Source organism: Propithecus coquereli, unplaced genomic scaffold (genome assembly GCF_000956105.1).
Source record: "Propithecus coquereli isolate 6110/MARCELLA unplaced genomic scaffold, Pcoq_1.0 Scaffold651, whole genome shotgun sequence".
Classification (NCBI taxonomy): Eukaryota; Metazoa; Chordata; class Mammalia; order Primates; family Indriidae; genus Propithecus; species Propithecus coquereli.
In genome coordinates, this window is record NW_012152519.1 from 679,575 (window position 1) to 700,702 (window position 21,128).

Sequence of the window (21,128 nt, forward strand, 5' to 3'; positions counted from 1 at the left end):
GACGGTCACCTTCTGCCAGCATGCCTGTGGGGCTGGATCTCAACGCCTCCGTGAACCTGCGCCAGGTGATTTTCCACCCGAGCCATTCCTGGCTAGTGCCATCTACACCCCTGCACAGAGCAAAAGGCCAGGGGCGGGTCTCAGGACTCCATCAAATGATCCCATCGAATGACCCCTCAATGAAGCAGCAAAGCTGGTGGCAGCAAATAAGCACAATGTTAGCCATATGATGGCTATGATGTCATCATCTTCACCATGGTCATCATCACTCTCACCACCAAATTCACCATTATCACCATCATCACCATCACCATCATCATCATCATCATGACCATCGTCACCACCACCATCATCACCATCACCATCATCACCATCACCAAATTCCCCATCATCAGCATCACATCATTACCATCACCATCATCACCATCATCACCATCACCAAATTCTCCATCATCAGCATCACATCATTACCATCATCATCATCATCACAATCCCATTAACAGCAGCAAGCACACACTGAGAAACTACTACGTGCCAGGGACCAAGTACTTCACACACACAGTCTCATCTAATCTTCACAACAACATTATGAGGTGGTGAGCTCTACATTCCCACCGAGGCACAGAGACAACAAGCAAGTTGGCCAAGTTTACATGGCTATTACGAGCTGAAGCCGGGAATGTGAAGGCAGGCAGTGGGACTCTGAACCACTACCCTACAACTCAGGGAGACTTCCCAACTACTTCACCTGCAGGGTGATTCCTGAGAGAGGCCCCTTTGACCATTCCAGCAGCTATTCCATGTAACGTTAGTTCCAGAGAAATCCGAGTGCCCCAAATCACCAGACACCTGTCCTTTCTGTGTCCATCAATGTCTGTACTACGGACAAACAGGAAAATGTAACATGTCCCTTCTAAACATTTCTCGACAGAAGCAAAAATAAAATTCACACATCCCAAAATATGATTCCAAAGATCTCTCTTTGGACAGCAGAACTGATTTAATGAATGCTTTGTATCACTTTCTAAATTTCCAATTCCAAATTCTGGGGTGGCCCCAGCAGTGAGTGGGCAAAGCTGAGTGTGTCTGAGTTGAAAAGACCCCCAAGTCCCTGGTGGTCTGTTCTGCCTTCGACACTGCCAGCCCTTTCCAGAGCCACTCTTGCTGGGTATAAAAACAACTGACGTGTATGGAGGATTCTTAGGCGTCAGGCACTTTATTTTATGCTTAGTGTTGATCCACTGAATCCCACAGCAACTGTTTAGGAGAAATAGTTCTGAGCTTCAATTTTGCTGGTGAAGCAAAGGGAACCAAGAGACCTTTCCCAGGGTCACATGGCGACATGCAGTAGAGCCCAGATTCTCTGCCACATCCTCAGCCTTGAGGCAGGCGCTGCTGACCACAGCAATGCCTGGCTTCCCAAACTGCAGCTCTGGGATCCCCAAGACCACTCGCGCTGCCTTCAGTGTCTGAGAAGTGTGAGTAGTGGTCACACTGAACAGAGAGTTGGGGAGCAGGTTATATCTGATGATTGCTGAGGCAAAGGGATTTGGGGGAATCCAGCCCTCTGCTCCACCACCTTTTCCATCCAGTTCAGTTTTCCTGCCCTACCCCACCCTTCCATCTAAGAAGGAGCTCCAGATAAGGAGATATACAGCCTGTCCTCAGTAGCCTGAGCAAACAGCTCACCTCCTGCATCAGTAGCCAGTTCTTCCCAGTGTCAAACTTGAATTGCTTCTGCTTGAGTCATTCACTTCTGCAGCTGGTACCAGCTGGGCTATGACAGACCCCGTGGGAAGAGTCATCTCGGCATTTCCTCCCTTCCCCTTGCCTGGCCTGGAGGCTGAGGGCCACTGTGAACTGCCTCCTCCCCTCCTCTGCAGACCAGCGTCACTTTCAAGAATTAATACTTCTTTGCATTAGAAACAAACATCCATATTTTTCTCCTCTTAAATTTGTTTTGCTAAACAAATTAATCTAGCACCAGATTATATCATGGAGAACCATAAATCTTTTCCAAGATAAGCATCTGTCGAGTTGGATTAGCGGCATGCAATGTACTGTGAATTCATTTGCTAAGCCTTATAATGCTGTCCCGGGCGTTTAACTTTAGCAATAACAAATGTAATTTGGAATAAATGGGAACTTGCTTCCTCATCCATGTCTACAGCGTCAGGGACGTACACAGAGGAGGTGGCAGTTAAGTGAGAGGATGGCACGATGGCTTGTGAGTTTACCGAGGTAAAGACGATGCTTTGAAGCTGCTCGCAGGGTCCTACACGGGATGAGGAACTGTGGCCCGGGGCTCTGCAGATTCCCGATGCAGGCTGCAGGGGAGGCCACCTAGGCAGGGCCTCTGGAACATTCGCCAGGGTGCTCCCAAGCTCCCAGCCCCCTGCCGGGCATCGGCATGAAGCTCGATTGTGCTTTCATAGACATGTTGCTCTCGAGGGAAGAGGAGCTCAGAATAAAAACTGCAGGTTCTCTCATCCAGGTGAAGGAAGGAAGTAGGTCACCAGCTATCCCGTGAAGGACAAAAGCCGCCCAACCCATGAATAGCTGTCCAACCACTGAGCACTGCCGTCCTGCCCAAGGTGAGACAGAGAGGGCGGGGACGCTGCGCCAGCCGTGCCGCAGGTGACCTCTGAAGAGCAGTTCCCTTCCTCCCCCTTTAGCCCAAAGAGGCCGTGTGGGGCCCGTAGGAGCCCACACCGCGAGGGGGCGGACGAGCAGGTGTGAGGAGACGGCAGCGTGCCCGCCCCTTTTGTGCGGATGCCTGGCGTTGGCCTCCTGTTTTACAAAGTTAGCCAAGATCACTGTTTGTCTAGGATGTGCACGCACAGCTCGGAGTCGTGAACTGCCGCGTCACCCTGGGGCGTCAGGCCATGGCCTGTTCACAGAGGCAGAGGAGGCCGGAGCTGGGTGAGAACAGCCCGGGTCTGGGGCTCTGAGCTCTCCCACCAGCCCTACGATGATGCCCGGGCCACGCCGGTGCAGGCGACCAGTGCAGGGACAAGCTCTGGCTTGGGAGATTTCTAAGGGTTGGAGGACAGGTACAGGAGGAAAAAGAAAAACAAAACTACACGGAAGGAAATATTTCAAAGCCAAAGACCTGTGGCTGTCCACATGCAGCTAGAATATAGCAGCAGAAAACTCTCCAGCCTCCAAACGCCCTCCTAAGCTGGCCCCAGGGAAGAGAACTCTGCCACCTGAGTCACTGTGTGCGAAGCTTCAGTTAACACCATTGGAAGTTCCTCCTTTTACCCAGCCTCAGTCTTTTCTGCTATTTAAGGCCATTCCTAATCCTGACCAAGGCCAAGCTGGCAGGCACGCCCCATAGGGCCCACACCCCCGAGGGTTTTGGTGACCCCCCCAGGGCCCGTCATCTCCACCATGAGACGTGCCCACATCTTACTCCTGGGCCGTCCCAGCAGATGAAGTTCCACAGCTCCAGAAGACATGGCTCTGTGTCTGCGGGGACTCAGCTGGTCCCCAACGGTGGGTACGGCGTCCACTTCTACGTGGACACTAAGGGAAGCTCTTCCCCGTCGGGCACACCTGTGCTTGCCAGTACACAGTACACACGCGCGTGCAACTTCACGCACACATAACGCCCCGTTTCGCTCCGGGCTTCCATATGCAGTGTCACCCCTAGAACATCTCGGCATCCCCCCAGCCAGGCCCCCAGCCCCCAACCCCAAGCAGACTCCAACCAGAAAAGAGGTGGCCGTACCTGAGGTCTCCCCCAGGATCCGTGGGGGCTTGATGCTCTGCCCATCGCCGCTGGGACTGGTGGAAGGCTCTGTTGTGCTAACCCCGACCGGGATCCTTTTCCGGGGGTCCAGGGACTCGGTGAGCCCCTTAGTCTGCAGCGTCGTTGGGGTGGCCGTGGTGGTGGTGGTGGTGGCGGCCACAGTTGTCTTCCGCGTTTGTAAGATAGAGACCGTGGTGGGGCCGTAAATGCCCGGAAACGTGTTGGACTCCAGGCCCTCCTCGTCCCCCGTGGGCCCCCAGGCGATGAACTCGGCCTCCGTCGTGGGCCGGCCGCCTCTGAAGTCAAAGCTGCTGAGACCATCCCCCCGCAGGTGCCTCCTGCTCCTCCGCAGCAGGGCCTGCTGTTCCGTGGCCCCGCCGGCCACAGGGGGTGAGGACGAGGAGGGGGAGGCCAGGGAAGGGCTGGATTTGGCCGCAGCTGGGGGCTTGGAGAGCCCCCCTTTGGGCACGAGCCCGGCCACCTGGTCCCTGGGCTTGTGGGCCCGTTTGGCCCGAGGAGTCTGCATTTGCCCGTGAATCCGCTCCATGCGGGGCGGCCGGGGGCTCCACACGGGGGCCGGGGCCCGCGCTGGCTGTCCGCTCTTAAAACTCCACAACCGGGGCGGCCGGTGCGACGGGCGCGGCAGGAGCCGGAACTCGGGGCCTGGGCCCAGGGCCTCACAGGCGGGGAAATCCACGGCGAGCTGGAACATGGCTATAAGTATCCAAGCATGGCTTCCGAGGCAGCAGCCCGGCCAGGGGGGGGACATGGAGCTGCAGGGAGGAGAGAAGACGGTCAGAGGGAGGCGGGGGCTGGGCCCGGGCCATGTCTCCACCCGCCACGAGGACACTGCACACAGAGCTCACGCCGACTGCAAAAGGGAAACCGAACACCCCACCCGCTGCCTTCGCAGGCTGACTCACGTGCGGCTTTCCCGTCAGCATCTTGAGAGCGTGCCGCCAGCGGCGTGTGTGCGGCAGGGGGGCTCCTGGCACCCCAGGGCCCAGGAACAGGCTGTGCACAGAGCCGCCTGGTGACCCAGCAGCCCATCCACGGGACGGAGACTGAATCTCCCAATGCCCCAGGGTCAGCCCTGACAATACAACTTTAGAAGACCACCCCTGTCCCCCCGTCCTTGTCCATAACACAAAGGAGGCCCAGGAGGACTCAAGGGGAAACAACAGCAGGACGGGACCAGCCCCACCTCAGACCCCAGGGCCAGGCGCTTTCCCTCACGTCCACGCTCCTGCGGCCTGGGAGGGACAGAGGCCCCAGACTCTCAGTGCGACCCAACCTGTCAGACAACACCTGGGACACAGCCCGTGGGCACCTCCTGGGCACCTACACCTGCCGAGCACATCACGGCGCAGACACCACAGGCTTCCCTCCCCCCACGCAGCGCGCTGAATGTGCGTGTTTGAAAGCAGGAGTGTCGCTTTAAATGCTGCACGTGGAAAGCTGCTTATTTCTGGCCTCCTCCGGACCTCACCCGGGAAATGAGATCTGCTGTGGATAAGCTGGAAGTTTATTGACGCTGAAGTGCTTCTTCTGGTGACATTTCCGCTCCCCCATTCACCCTCCGTGCAGGTGCCCTCTGCAGCCCTCTCATCCGCCTGCCGGGAGGGTGGAGGAGCAAACCCGGCAGAACCCGGCCAGGAGGCAGAGCTGCAGGGGAGCCAGAGCCACCCAGTCCCACGGGGAGGCACCGTCACTGGGCCCGGAGCTGTCTCCGGACTGGGGGACACTCGACTCTCACGCGAGAACCCAGAGCACAGCGGGAGCCACGCGGAAGGGCCCGGAGGCTGCGGGCCCACGTTCCCTCTTCCCCCAGCGCAGATAATTGAGGACTGATTATCGGTGTCGTTCAAAGTCACTTCTCATCACCAACCTCACGTCTGAAAGTTAAAATGAATCCGAAAACTTTAATGAGAGTGGCGGGTGGGTGGGGGAGGGTGTTCCGTGCACTGAGCCACCAGCCTGACAGCTGCCCGAACCAGGCCTGGAAAACAAGCTGGGTGGTTTTTCTTTATGAGGCATCACGTGACTTTAAAAAGGAATGAATCGGTGCGTGTGTGTCACTGTGAGTGTGCGCAAGGGAGGGCCCAAGCGTGTGCTAGCGTGTGCATAGGGGCATGCACAAGTGTGCATGTATGAGTGTTGGTGTGTGTGTGACACAGCGCGGGTGTGTCCGTCTGAGCATGTGCAAGTCAGTGTGTGTGTCCAGTGAGTGTGCAGGTGTGAGTGCACCCGTGTGCCAGTGTGTGAGCGTGCCACTGCGTGGGGGTGTGAAGACGGGCACATGCGCGTGAGCGTGCCCATGCCGTGAGAGGCCGTCTGCGAGCAGACGCCAGCGTGCCCGTGTGCCCTGGGTGCACAGGAGAGGTGGGAGTGCACCGGTGGGGAGTGTGCCCACGTGCGTGTGAGTGCAGCTGCGTGTCCACACGTGTCAGGGCGTCTGTGCCCGTGGGTCCGCGTGTGAGAGCATCTATGTGAGTGTGCATCCCGCACACACACTCCTCGTCCTTCAGCCCTGACACTCGGGCCGACTCTCACCGAAACTCAGGAAAAGTTGGTCCCTTGGGTCGTCAGGACGCTGAGAGAAACTCTTGCTAATGAGCACTAATTACCAAAAAGGACCAATCCACAAATAAAAAGGCCCCAGTTCTTAATCAGAATGAAAATGCTTCGCTGCAGAAATTAGGAGCTGCTCATCAAGCTAATGCTTCCGCGGCATTTCTGCCGGTGTGCAGTTTCTCCGCACAAGTAGCCAGGACCAGGGCCGCCGTCCCCACGTGGAGGAAAGTAGGTCAGTGTGAAGCTCCCCATACACACACCGAGGGCTCGCCTCCGCCGCTGCAGGTGGCCAGTGTGGGTGGGAACCGGTTACAGCCTCTGCTTCTCCCACTGCCTGCACATCTGGGCAGAAGGCTGGCCCCCAGGGGGATGAGATGCTTCTCTGAGCAGGTACAGGGCCTCACCCAACAGCAGGCCCCAGCAGGTCCCACTAGGCCCCACCAGGTACCACCAGGTACCACCAGGCCCTACTAGGTACAACCAGGTACCACCAGGTACCACCAGGCACCACCAGATCCCAGAAGGCCATAGCAGGCCCCAGCAGACCCCCCTAGGTACAACCAGGTACCACCATGCCTTGCTAAGCCCCACCAGTCCCTACCAGATCCCAGCAGGCCCCAGCAGGTACCACCAAGCACCACCAGGCACTACCAAATCCCAGAAGGCCCTAGCAGGCCCCACCAGGCCCCCCCAGGTACAGCCAGGTACCACCAGGCCCCACCAGATCCCAGAAGGCCATAGCAGGCCCCAGCAGGCCCCCCTAGGTACAACCAGGTACCACCATGCCTTGCTAAGCCCCACCAGTCCCTACCAGATCCCAGCAGGCCCCAGCAGGTACCACCAAGCACCACCAGGCACTACCAGATCCCAGAAGGCCATAGCAGGCCCCAGCAGGCCCCCCTAGGTACAACCAGGTACCACCATGCCTTGCTAAGCCCCACCAGTCCCTACCAGATCCCAGCAGGCCCGAGCAGACCCCAGCAGGCCCCACCAGGCGCCACCAGGCCCTAGCAGGTACCACCGGGCCCCAGCAGGTACCACCAGGCCCCAGCAGGTATCACGGGGCAGGCTGTATCAAAAGCAATGACAAGCAAACCTGCCTGCCATCAGCGCTTGGAGAAATATTGCCCCAGGAAATTAAAATTACAGCACCTAAGCCTGTGCCTGCCTCCCCAGCATAACTCCACACACAGGATATGTCTGTGATTTTTCACCAATCATGGCTGTAATTGGTTACTATAGAAACCCCCTCATTTCCGAGACACCCAGCTGTTATGCAGAAAAACCAACCAACTGCAACAGAGGCAGGGGGAGGTCAATCTGTTTTTCCTCTTCAAGTCCAGCTTCTTCCTTTTTAAAGTGATTGATTTGTTCAGAGAAGGGAACAGAGGACAGGTGGACCAGCCAGGACAGAGGAAATGCGGGGGCGGGGAACAGGGATGGCCCCCCCATGGGGAGGCTGGACTGGGTTCCGTGGCCTGCCACCAGGCCCACCAGCCTGCGTGTGCTCCCTGGAACCTTGTGGTCCCGAGACGCTCTTGGGGACTTCCTGGTGAGAGGCTACGTCTTGGCCCAAGGAGGACTTGGCCACATTTCCAAGGACCCCATGAGCAGCAACGAAGGCCCTGTCTCCTCATCCCTGGGGCTGGCTCTGAAACCAGGCGGCATCAGGAACACTCTCCTCACTGGCCCTGCTCAGCACAGGGCCGCTCTCATCTCAAGATTAAGAGGTTCTGGGAGGGCCTCACCCCAGGAAGGCAACCACGGTACCATCAGCCATTCACCACGGCGGCAGATGACCCCACCATCCGCGGGAGGAGGGTCCCGCAGGAGGACGCCGAAAGCCGTCACGACTGTCATGCAACACACGCACCAGCGGGCCAGGCCACGGTGTGGGTAGAGGGGGCACCAGCTCCCCCAAAACTCTGGGGTATCCACGGGCCCCTTAAGAACATACTGCCGACTTCACGTGCACGAGGAGAGCTACAAACAAACAGACGGCCCATCGCACGCGTTGGCAAGGATGTGGGGAGATGGGACCCTCCTGCACCACCGGGGGGAAGGCGGAACGGAATGCCGCCGTGGAAACAGTTCGGCAACTTCCCAGAATCTTACACACAGGACACCGAGCCCCTGCCACTCCCGCTCCCGGGGCGAACACCGGTCCCCGGAAATCCTGTGCGTGAACGTCCACAGCGGCATCACTCACAGTTGCCAAAAATGGAAAAACCCAAGTGTCTACCGACCAACGGAAGATAAACCGAATTTGCATAGCTGCACAACGGAATGTCATTTAGCCGCGCAAAGGAGGGACGTGCTGATGCGCGCCCTGGGGAGGCCCCCGGAAGCGTCGCAGGAGGCGAAAGCGAAGGCTGCGTGTTGTCTGCTTCCATTTCTATGAAACGCTCTGCGCGGTGAATCCACAGAGGCAGACAGATGACGGGGGGCTGGGAAGGGTGTGGGGTCACCGGAGTTGCTGCTTTAAATGCTGGGGTTGCTCCCTGGACAGCGGCAGCGGCTGCGCCACTCCATGAATGTACTAAAGCCACAAACTGTACACTTTCAAAAGGCGAATTTTAAGGTGTGTGAAGTCTATCTCCGTAAAAATCCCAGGGCAAGGGCTGGAGACGGGGATGAGGGCAGGGTACCGGGGGCGGACGCGGGTGCAGGGACCCCGGTCCTGGCAGAGCCGGCCCCTCCGAGCGGCAGGTGCGCTGCGGTGGGGACTTGTCAGGCTGGTCCTCACTGGGACTCCCCGGGAGCGAGACTCGGCCGCTGCTGGAGCGCCTGGCGACGCACATGCACACCCCGCCAGGACAGGTGGGACGGCTCCCGCTGGGCAGCCTCCTGCCCACGACCGTCAGGGAGGAACGAACTCCTCAGCCACCCCCCACCCAGCTGCTTCCAAACAGGGACCCGCTGCGGCGTCTCACTTTATTTTCTAGTTTGCAGCTTTCTTGCTTCTCTTCCTTCTAAATTTTTATTGAAATCTTTTTTTCCCCAAGAACAGTTTAATAAGATTCAGTGAATTGAGATTCAATTCGCTACCTTCTGTGTATTTTCTTCGCAGAAGAAAATCACTGTCAGTTAAGGGAACAAAGACATCTCTTCTGCCTGAAGTCGCACCTTCCCCCAGCTGGGCGCATGGGGTGTCGGCGACCTGGAAGCCGCCGGCGGCTGCCTTCCCAGAGTGAGCGGCAGGTGGGCCAGAGCCTGGGGATTGTGCGGCCCGGGGGCCACCCGGAATCTGCGGGATGGGATGGGACCTTGGAGCTGTCCCACAGATGGCCAGCCCACCCCAGTCCTGCCACAGAGACACCCTGCTCCCCATGTCTGCTCCTGGCTCTGGGGCCCTGGGGAATGCCACCGCCATTGGTAGGGTCAGCCGAGCACGGGCTTGTAGCTTCCACTCTGCAAGCCCCAGTTTTCCCATCATTTGTACGAGATGGCTGGAGCAGGTGGGCCCGGAGTCCCCCTCCTCCCCTCCTCCCCTTCTAAGAAAACCTATGCTTCTGTGATCAATAATTCACACGGCACAGCTAGAAACGATTCCAAGGAAGCAGGTGGAACAGACACGCACACATTTGTTCTGGGACAGCGGCACCCTGGCTTCTTGCGAGTCCTTCTTTTGTGGAAACCCCACCGGCCCCGAGGTGGACGTTGCCTCGCTGGGGGCCCAGGCCTCACCCAGGAAGCCTCTGTGGGGTCTACCCCCCACCCCGACACGACCCCGCGTCCAGACACTTCCTGACTCCCACCCCACTTCCGCCGGTGCTTCAATAAACTTGTTTTAGAATAGTTGAAGATTTACCCAAAACACTGCCAAAGAGCACAGAGAGTTCCTGGGCACTCTCTTCCCAGTGTCCCCAGACGTTACATCTCGAGTCACCACGGTACACTTGTCACGGTGCATTACTGTTCACTACACCACACACTTGACTGGGATTTTCGCCGTTTTCACTTAATATCCTTTTTCTGTCACCGGATCCTGTCCAGGACACCACACGACATTGAGCTGCCACGTCTCCTTAACCTCCTCTGGACTGTGACAGGTCTCAGACTTCCCTTGCTGTTGGTCACCCCAATGGCTCTGAGCACTGGTCAGGGAGTCTGCAGGATGCACCTTAGGGATTAGTAGAACGTTTTCTCATGGGTAGACCAGGGTTATGTGTTTTGGAGGAAGACCCCAGAGGGGACGCGCCCTTCTCGTGGCCTCCTACCCAGGGCACCTGTTCTCAGCCGGAGGAGGAGCACTGGCCAGGTGTCCTTGCCGGAAAGGCCATCGCGGCCCTTTGCCACATGCTAATCTTCGGAAGCAGGTCGCTAAGCACAAAGCATACTTTTGGTGGTGGGGGTGGGGGGGTCGGTTTTCCTCTAACCCTTTGGAACTCTCCAGTCTGACACCCAGAAAAGGCAGGAGAGGTGGGGCGGGCTGGTCCGAGGAGATGGTTGGGAACAAGGACACTATTTTTCCTTTCCTCAAAACCTACCGTCCATGTTCCAAATGCTCCCGGGCTTTGGGAAACACACAGGGAGCTGGCCGCAGGGGTTGGGGGAAGCCTGAGTCCCCTGCCCCAGAAGGGCCCCGAGGCTGCCGCACTCGTCCTCGGGGCAGAGAGCCTGTGCCACCCAGATGCCTCCCGGGGAGCTGGGCAGAGCCCTGGAGACTTGTTCTCAGGCAGGTTCAGATCCGCCTTCTCCCGGAACGAGACAGCGCATTCCACTCCTTGCAAAGACACGAGACCAAGGCGCACAGACCTAGGGACCGACGGAGCCAGTGGCCAGCCTTCCATGGGGACGCTGGCAGCCACACCCAACCCCTGACTTGGGGTGAGTCAAACCTCAAGCACGTTGGGCCCTTTTCTCACCATCTGATCTGCCGCTGACAAAACACGTGTTTCACCAGGAAGAGAAACGTGTCGTTAGGTGGGAGGCAAGATCTTGGTGCCTGGTGCGGAAGTGGCCTCACGACCCCCAGGTCTCCTCCGATCCCACGTCGCTCCGAGGTCCCTGCCACTTCTGGCCTTGGGAGCAAGGCCACCGCCCAACGCTGACCACTTCCATTTCTCTCCTCTTCCCACAAAGGCCTGGCTCCCCAGCAGGAGCGAGCTCACCCCAAGACCCCCGGCCCCTAGCACCACCAAGAAGGCGCAGGCAGCTTCCCCCTGGATGTCAGGGCAGAGGCCACCCCCCACCCCCACTCGGGGACACAACCGTCTCCCAGTCTCGGACCCCAGCCTTGGCTCAGGAAGGACACACTTTCCTCTGGAAAGCAGCACTGGTTCAATTTCCCTAATGAAAACACCGTAAGCCATGATTCACCTTAACGGCATTCCCAGCCTGATGTCATCGTGCTGTCCTGTCACAGCCGCTCCGTGCTCTATGCCTTGATTTAATGTGATTAAAAACATCCCCCCTTTCAGGAAGGGAGCTCCAGGTTGCCTAGAAGGTTTCCATCTTTAGTGGCCCGAGCACGCCAGACGCACATGCGGGATCTGACCGGCGGAGAGGCAGCGGGACGGGGATGACGCGTCCGGGTGGGACAGAGTCCTCCGTAACCACAGGAAGGCTTTCCAAACCCCATCACAGAGTCTCTGGCCGCTCTCCTGGCCCAGCGCAGGGGATCAGCCCCAGGGACCTGGGATCCTCCCAACGCCCCTCCCTGAGGAGAGTGGGGCTCGCTCCTGCTCCAAGATCAAGACCCGGGAAGCTTCGCGATCCCATCCCCAACCCAGATAACGCTGACCTGAGCCCACAGGTGGGGCGGCCTGGCTCGGGTCACAGCGCGCTGGCCTCAGATCTGGACTCCGAGTCTAGGACTGGGGGGACCTAAGATCCCCGTGCTCAGGAACTAGGCCCCAACAATCTCGCGCCTGTGGGAACACGGATATATTAGAAAAACTAGCTCAAAAGCAAAAATTTCTGTAACCTGAAACTGCAGTGACTCCAGTCCTGGACGCTGTGCACGACGGCCGTGCCCCGGCAGGTGCTGCCCCACCCACACGGCACCCAGAGGCACGGCGGCCTGGCGAGTTGCTCCGTCTTCCGGCAGAAGACCCTGACACGTGGCATCCCGTGGTCCCGGGGGCCAGTCAGGTCCATCCCTGGTCTCATCCGGGGATCGTTTTGCCCCCGCAGGGGACATGTAGCAAGTCTAGAGACACATTCGATTGTCACCATTCTGGGTTACTACTGGCATTTAGTGACGGAGGCCAAGGATGCTATAGAACATCCTACAGTGCAGATGCCTCATCCCCGATCTATGCCTCAGTTTCCCCACCTGTAAACCTGGGTGAACACAGGCCCCCACACAGCAGGGGTGTCCTGGGGACTGCACAGCGCATGCTTTAAGCCTGGCTCTTCATGAGCGCATGCAGGGATCACCCAGGACCCCCCTGCTCCATTCCCAGCCGCCAGTCAGGCCCAGGGGTCCCCCCTTCCCAGCAGCCCCGAGGCAGGGGGTCTGCAGCAACTCCGGGCCGGGGGCTGATGCTCGACAGCCTTCGCAGGTACTTGGAGGAGACTGAAGGATAGCAACGGCGCTGGCGTTCTGGTTGCCTGGGCAACGTGCCCGCGAGCATTCCGGAGGAGTGAAGTGGTGACAAGCAGTGGGTGGGCAGGACAGGGGCGGCAGTGTTCTCAGTCCCTGGGAGTGGGGAGCCCGGCTCTGCGTCTACAGCTGAGCCCCCACTGCTGCCACCAGGCTCCCTGTGCAATCCCTGTGCAGCGGGATGGGGAGGCCGTCCTGCAGCAGCTGCCCACGGGGCCCCCAGGTCCCCGAGGCCCAGTGCTGTCCCTCCCACACCCCATGTCATGTCTGTGGTCTCTCCGGGCAGTGCCCAGGACGGGAGCAGCAGCCGCCCAGCTCACCTGCAGGCCTGCCATCCAGGTACCTAGGGCTGCCTCCTACGCTTTCCCTGGAGGCGGAGACAAAGGTCCCCGACAGGGGCCCCCCAACACGAGTCGGCCCATCCCGGGGCTGACGCCTCCTCATATCCCTTGAAGCAGAGGAGCAGACTCAGCAAAGCCAGGCGTGAAGCAGGGCTGTGCTGGAACCTGCTGTCTGGCGCCCGCGGCCCCTGGACGTCAGCTCGGAGCAAGGATGCTCGGAAGGGCTCTGGGATGCCAAGGTCAATCCTGCACATGTCGGCAGAGCTTCTCAGCTCAGCCTCACCTGAGAATGCCAGGGGTGGGGGCATGAGGGAGTCCGCAGGTGGCTGAGACCCAGGCCCCGCGCAGGCCCGCTCAGCAGTGTCTCTGGGTGCGAGGCCTGGAGCCTCCCAGGTGCGTCCAGGGCTGAGAGCGCCCCTGTTCCTCACTCAGACCTGGTTTAATCTCCCTTTACGTCCATTTCTCGCAGGAGACACAGGACAGGGCGGCGGCAGAGAGGGGTACTACAGGCAGGCCCAGTGACAGGGGACCCTTAACAGCAAAGCAGGCGGCGGAACGGGGGAACCCGCCGGATACACAACTGTAACACACAGCAGCCCTGGCGCCACGTGACGCAGCCCCTTCTGGAACTTGGAGGCCCTCGGCCAGGGCGGCCAGGCCAGGAAGGTGCTCAGGGGAAAGTTCCAGGCGCTCACACGAAGACACAGGAATGCACATCTAACTGTGGAACGCCACCCGGAGAGGAGGGCGCGTGGACAGCAAAGGCGGCGGGTACTAAAATAATACCCACACGGACTGAGCCGGAGCCGCCTGCCAGGCTCCGCGCTGTGCGTTCCGCAGCGGTTGTCTCATGCCGTTCTCACGGCAACCCTGGGAGAAGAGCTGGCATTTACTCTCATCTTGCAGAAGAAGGAAAAACACAAAAATAGTAGCTGTGTCTTTTTCTGGAAGGAAGTCTCTTAAAAACACAGCCGAAAGAGGGTGACGCTCAGGGAGGTAAATACCCAGCCCCAGGGAGAAGCTCGCTCGAGGAGGGACGCGTCCTGCGAGGGTCATGTGCGCAGGACTGTGTGGTCCCCGACATCGGGCAGCACGCGCTCCTCAGAGAGAACGTTCCAGTGTCACCTGCGCGGCTTCCTGGTGACAGCATCACAGCTCGTCACTGGGAGTCTTGTCCCCGGGAAGGGAACTGAGGGAATAAATGTCAGGTCGCTGCAGCCCCTCTGTCTTCACAGGAAATATCTATTTCGGTTTTGCTGCGATTGTTATGTTGGTATTTACGAAACCTGGCACGCACGCCAGGCCCTTTTTAAGCCAACCGAGGAGGATGGGAGCGGCCTCTCGGGACAGGCGCGTGGCTGTTCCGTGGGTTTCTAGGATTTGCAGAGACAGGAAAAGAACTGATGGGGGTGGGGGGTGGGGCCAGGAGCAGAGCTGGTCGGGAAAATGCCCGGGTTCAGGGGCTCGGGCGGAGGGCCTGGCACCACACGGAACCCAATAACCACAGGCCTGGGGCCCAGCCAGTCTCCTCTCCCAGGCGCCGGGTGTGTGTGGTGATGACGAGACCCGGCAGGGCTCTCAGTGAAGCACCCGGCTACGCTGCGTAGGAATGAGAAGGAGGTTCCGGACTCTGCCCACAGGAGGCGATGCCACCAGGGCAGCCGTGTGCCCCACCACACCAGGGAGGGGTAGCAGGGCAGTGGCCAAGATTGGGACGCTGAGCTCTCTGCAAACCTGCCCAGGCCGCTCCTGTGACCTCCAGAGAAACCTCAGACCATCCTGTAGGACAATCTGGGGCGGAGCTTCCTTCCCGGGGTAACGGCTGGGATGGCTCCGTGCGGCTAACACATCACGGGTTCTCATGTATCAGGGCACACGGGGAGGCAGACGGAATCCGGAGTTACGCGCTCTGAGCCACGGTCAGGAACGGGTGTCGTAAAGAGGCTGGAGTGAGCGAAGTGTGTACCGGGTGGCGCCGGACGCCCTGGGAGGCAGGGGCGGGTTTGGCCATCATGCAGAGGACGGGCGATAGGGGAGGGGCCTGCAGCCCGCCACGGGTGGGGAGAGGGCCAGGGACCTGGAAGGTCATTCTGAGTCTGTGGTCACTGGATTTCGGCAGGGATGACAGGCCGGCCCTCACATGGCCACAGGCAGGTGGGGCCAGAAGTCCTCAAGTGCCTTCTCCAGGCCATGGTGGTCCTCAGCCCTTCACACCCAAGTATAAAGGAGGCCTCTGCAGGGAGCCCAGGGCTGTAAAGCTGAAGGCTGCTGCTCCTGAGAACCGCACAGCCCCGAGGCTCTCGGGGGCCAGGGGCTGTCAGGGCAGCATGTCCCTCTAGCCTCTGGGTGGCTTGTGTAACATCCCACGTCCATGCTGGGGAACAAGACAACCGTGAGTGGGAGACAGCTGGGCAGCCAGAGCACGTGAGGTCAGCCCAGCGCCGCACGTGGGTCGTGATTCTGTCCCGTCTCCAGCTACACAAAGTCCCTGTTTCCCCATCGGGAGAGGAAATGAAAAGAAGTGAGGCTCAGCTGCGTCACAGGGTGCCATCCGCAGGATCTCCTCCTGCCCGCCCACCTGACACCCCACGCTGGTGCGGAGCGGGGCCAGCCACAGCCACGCAGGCAGAACGGGCCTGGGAGGAGCTGTCCTGAGGCAGACGTCACCGCTGGAACCACCATCAGAGGTTTCCCAGCCACTGTCCTAACACAAACCACGACAGAGAACTCACCACCGACAGAGAACACCAAGCGAATGCTGCACGGTGCCCGGGGGGCTTTCCTTGTGGTTTCTACCTCACCCCACTGCCAGCTCCATGCCGCAGGGACCCAGGCCCAGTCTAACCCTGCGCTGCCCTCCCACATGCAGGTCACATGTGCCCCAATGCACACACACGCACACGCAAACTAACACAGTCACATATGCACACACAGAGCACAGGTGCACATAAACAGTCATAGGTGCACACACATAAAGTACATGACACACATACACACATGCGCATACATGCTAACACAGTAACAGATGCACACATAGAATGCATGCACACAGGCATACCACACATGCACCTGGAGAAAGCACATACAGAGACACATGTGCACATGCAAAAATACACATGTACACACAGAAAGGCACGTGCACACATGGAGACACACGTGCACATGGAAGCACACACAGAAGAAGCACGCACACACGTGCACGTGCACACACTAGTCCCCAGCTGCGCCTTTCCCAGTCCTCCTACCACCCTGGCCACCCCCTCAAGCATGTGGTGTCTCCTGGGTGTCTAAGTGGAGCATCCAGGGCAGACACCGCTGGCACGAAGCCGCCGTGACGGCTGCCGGCTGGCGTGGGGATGAGATGCAGTAGGTCGGGGAGGTTCTTCCCAAAGGAGCACAGCAGAGCGGGGCCAGCAGGCGGCCCAGGAGCAGGAGCTCCCCTGGGGCTGGAACTCCTAGCTCTTCTGATGAGATCATCCCAACCCGACCTGTTCCTGAGAAGGAGGTGTCACAAGAATTCTCGCTGGAATGTCTGGGATGCGAATACCATTTCCAGGGAGCCCTGGGGTGTCTGGGCAGCAGCTATGACTCAAAGGAGAAGAAATACTGTGTCCTGGGAAGGCCGAGGTTCCCCACTGACCAGGGCAGCACTGCCCAGCCCAGGGAGGCCTCCCCTCCCCCCGCCCCGGAACACCCCTGCCTCAGGCTCCGGCTGCTGTGCAGGGGCCACCCCGGCTCACCTGCAGGTTACTTCCAAGAGCAGCTGGGCTCCAGGCACCGAATTCTCCACTCAGGAGAGGGTTTGACTCGATTACCTAGAAAGCTCCCCCCGGGCACAGATGGCAGTGGGGTCACTGGTGAGCCCCCAGAACCAGAGATCGGAGAGCAGCTGCTCACTGTCTTGTCAGCAAGCAACGTCCTTCCCCGGGCCAGCCTCCTGTCTCCCGAGGCTCTGGTACAGGCTGAGCTGTGAACCCCCAAATTCATCAGTCAGAGCCCTACCCCCGGGGCCTCAGAATGTGACTGTACTTGGAGAGAGGGTCTTTACACAGGTAATTAAGTCAGAATGAGGTCACTCAGGTAGGCCCTAAGCCGATAAGACTGGTGTCCTCGTGAGAAGAGGAGATCAGGACACACACACAGGGAGGGATGGCCAAGCGGGGACACAGGGAGGGACAGTGTCTATAAGCCCAGGAGAGAGGCCTCGGGAGGGAGAGACCAGCACCGCCACACCTTGATCTCGGACTTGCAGCCCCCAGGACGGGGAGATGATGAAGGTCTGTTCTGTAAACCAGCGCGCCTGCGGTGTCTGTCACAGCGTCGAGCAGAGACCAGGCTCCCTCTCTCCCGCTGCCCCGCTCAGATCCCGCCTGGACGGTCCAGTCCTCCATCCTCACCTCCCTTTGGAGTGCCGTGGCTGCAGGCTTCGTACCTGCAGGGACCACTCACAGGTGTGACCTCGCCCCACGGGTCCAGCCTCGCCTGGCCAGCCCAGGCCTGCAGACTCTCGCAGTGAGCTCACGGCAGACCCTCAACCCGGCCCCCACGAGACCCTCGGCCACTTCCACACGGCGCACCCCCTGGGTACCAGATGTCACCACAGTTCACCAGGTAGCACAGCCGATACCTGCAGCCTGTCCCTCCTTCCTCCCCAAACACCCACTCACAGGCCCCATCCACATCCCTCTGTCCCTCCCACAGCAACTGCGTCACTCTCCGGGGGGCCGTCCTGTGCCCTGCGGCATGTTTGGCAACATCCCTGACTCCGCAAACTGCCCATAGACCCTCCCCTGGGTTGCAACAACCAAACCTGGTGCCTGAGCTGCCATACGGCCCCTGGGGACCAAAGTGCCCCATTGAGAACCTTGGGTCCATCCACCCCTCCCAGCCCCTTTTCCGAGCCGTCCTGCCTGCCCCAGGCGGCTCCCACTGCTCTTCCCCCGTCCGTCCCTCGTCCACTCGGGTCCCCCAGCGATGCTGGTTCACGTGGACCAAGGCCTGCGCCCTGCTCAGCGCCTCCCTTCACCGCCAAGGTTCTCAGCCCCCAGACCTGAAGGTCCCCGCCTGGCCCCTGCCTGGGCCGCCTAGTCTGGGGCCCCGGCTGTGTAGCACACCCTGTGGCGACGCTGGCGCCCACCCTGCCCCTCCTGCACGCCCAGCCTTGGCCGGAACAGGAGCTCATCTCCGCGACAGTCCAACCGCTTACCGTCCCGACACTGTTCGCGGTTGGCCATCCCTCCACCTGCTTGGGGTCTGCACACATCTCTGGAGGTGACACTCCAGGTGAGCAGGGATGGTGCCGACCTCCCGACCAGGTGCCCCGAGGAGCAGAACAGCCCCGGGCACAGGGGCCCCACGAACACACGTTGGGAGGATCAATGAACGAGCGAGGTCACTCGCCCTCTCTGAGCCTGTTCCCTCATCTGTCAGGGAGGAGACAGCACTCGCTGTGCCCGTGGAGAGGATGGGCGGGCTCGGAAGCTGCCCGCTGTGGTTCAGCCACTAGACGGACCAGCCCGCCCGGCAGAGGAGGACACTGAGCTGAGGGCGTGTCCTGAGCCTGGCTGGTCACCCCATGCTCCACAGGGGACAGAAGGAGCAGTTCCCGGGACGTGCCCTGCAGGCCCGGGCGGGGGAGCTCTCCCCGCAGGTTCACCTGGGCTGAGCCCAGCCCCGCCCGTCTCAGGGGCCCAGGCTCCATTTCCCCCGTGTCCCCCAAAGATCCCCTGTGAGAGCCGTAATCCCCGATGCGACAGTGCGGAGAGGCGGGACCGCTAAGAGGGCCTGAGGCCCCCACGGGTGCCAATGCCTTGTCTGGGAGCGGGTTCCCACAGAAGCCTGAGCTCAGCCCCTCCCTCCTGTCTCTCACACGCTCTCTCGCCCCCCACTTCCGCCACGGGATGACGCGGCAAGCAGGCCCCGGTGTCGGCCCCTCGCCCGGCGGGCTTCCCGCCCCGGAACTGTGAGCAGCGGCTCTCTGTCCTTTATCACTCGCGCAGTCTCGGGCATTCCGGTCTAGCGGAAACGGCACAAAGCGGACTCCGACAGGCCCGCATCATTTGCGACGTGCGTCGGCAACTCTGTCTCTCTGACCCTTGACGCCCAGTGCAGGCGCGGTCGGCCCCCCTGGGGAAGGAAGGGCCACTTCACAGGCGGGTGGAGGTGGGCTCTGGTGTCTCCAAGGAAGGCGGGGACCCCCAGTCTTGCCTAGGGAGCCCTCCCCCACTACCCCACATCCTCCTGCCCCTACCCCTCACCACCACCTACAGGAAGCCCTCCCTGCCCCACCCCAGGCGTCCTCCAGCTCCCCCCCCAACACCTCCAGGAAGCCCTCCGTGGGGTTTCCCTCTCTGAAGCCCAGAGTCCATCCGCATCAGCACCTGCCCCGATGTCCCCTGGCCACGGCTGCAACTCCGCCCAGCACACGGCCCTGGTCACTAAGCTGCTCATGGCACCTCCCCACTTGGGGGGCCTTTACGGGGGCTTCTCTGAGCTTTCTCAGTCCCCCATAAAATGGGAGAGGAACCAGCCCTGCCACCTGCCAGGGCTGCGGCGAGGGAGAGGCAGCTCCCAGAAAACTGTGAAGCGCAGCCAGGGTAGGTATTTAAGGAGCTTGATTCTTATTTAATATTATTACTCTGTAATAGGAATGTTAACTATGCTATCAAATTTTATTTTTATCCAGTTATTCAATAACCACTTAATGAAGCAATGAGAATGTTCTAGAAATGAGCACTGTCCCTTTGCTTTCCAATCCCAGCACGTGGCACAAGACCTGGCTCGTGACCATCCAGGGAGCACATGGGTGGAAGAATGAATGAATGAATGTATTGGGAATAGGCATTTTAGCTGACAAGACCCAGAGGGGGGCCTGGGGTAGATTCGGCTCTGTGTGGGCAAGCCTAGAAGGCTGCCTGGAGGAGGCAATGGGTCTTCAATGCCAGGTGGGAGTTCACTGGGGAGAGGAGGGCGGGAGAGTGAAGAGAATGCTGAGGCTTGATTGGTGGGGTCCACTCAGAAGGCCCCACTGGGGTCAGGACGGCTCTGAGCAAGGCATGTGGTGGGGAGCTCCACTGCCAGCCTCGAGTGGACAGGTCCACCTGGGGCGGGTCCCAGCGCTCCCCCAGGACCCCTCAGAGACCAGTGCGGAGCCAGTTTTCTCTTCATCCCAATGGATCCTTCCCATCCCTCGCCTGTGTTGAGTGTGACAGAGGCAGGCGCTTCCTGGGGACCTGGCCAGCGGAGCAATTGAAAGTTCTGCTGCCACTTCCCTGTGACACACGTCCAGATGCTTCCCGTGACCCTGGTGTAGGTTCAGAGACCAGGGGAAGGGGCTGAGGGGGAACTCGGGAAGGAGCCAGGGGAGTGCCGGGGCGTGGGGCGGGGGGCCCGCCTGCAGCCTTCTCCATGCGACCGGAGGCAGCAGGGCCTGCAAGACCAGGGAGCCCTCGTCACCCTGCACGACAGTCTCCGTGCTACCTGCGGTGGCAGCACTCACTCCTGCTGCCACTGTCACTGCCGACAACGGGACCACGGGGCTGGCACAGCCACAGCGTCCTGCCTGGGGCAGGCTGCTCCAGACTCCCACCGAGCACCTGCCCAGCCCCATTCCGGCCCCCATGCCCTCCTGCGGCTCAGCAGCTCCCGAGTGAGGAGTGGACGGGCTGACCTCCCCGCAGGCTCCCTGCCGGCCAGGCGGGTCCGCAGCCACGGGACCCCAGAGAGCTCGTGTCCCAAATGCACCTTCACCTGTGCCCTTCTCCTCCTGTCCTCTGACCCCGTCCCTATATCCGTGTCCACCCCTGACCCCTAGAGTTGGCTGGTTACCTGCCTGTGCCACCCAAGCACAAGTCCCCACGTCTGCCTGGGTCTCCTGGGCCGCAGTTCACTGGGATCCTCCCCCGGTGCC

The 21,128-nt window shown here is 60.1% G+C and overlaps 1 protein-coding gene across 1 annotated transcript in view; it reads right to left on the reverse strand.

Annotated features, from left to right (window-relative positions):
• AJAP1 (adherens junctions associated protein 1) overlaps positions 1 to 21,128 on the reverse strand; it is a 118,158-nt gene that overhangs the window by 59,900 nt on the left and 37,130 nt on the right. The window contains exon 2 of the mRNA XM_012660087.1: positions 3,734 to 4,527. Within this exon, the coding sequence (XP_012515541.1) occupies positions 3,734 to 4,527 (794 nt within the window). The remainder of the gene's footprint in view (positions 1 to 3,733; positions 4,528 to 21,128) is intronic.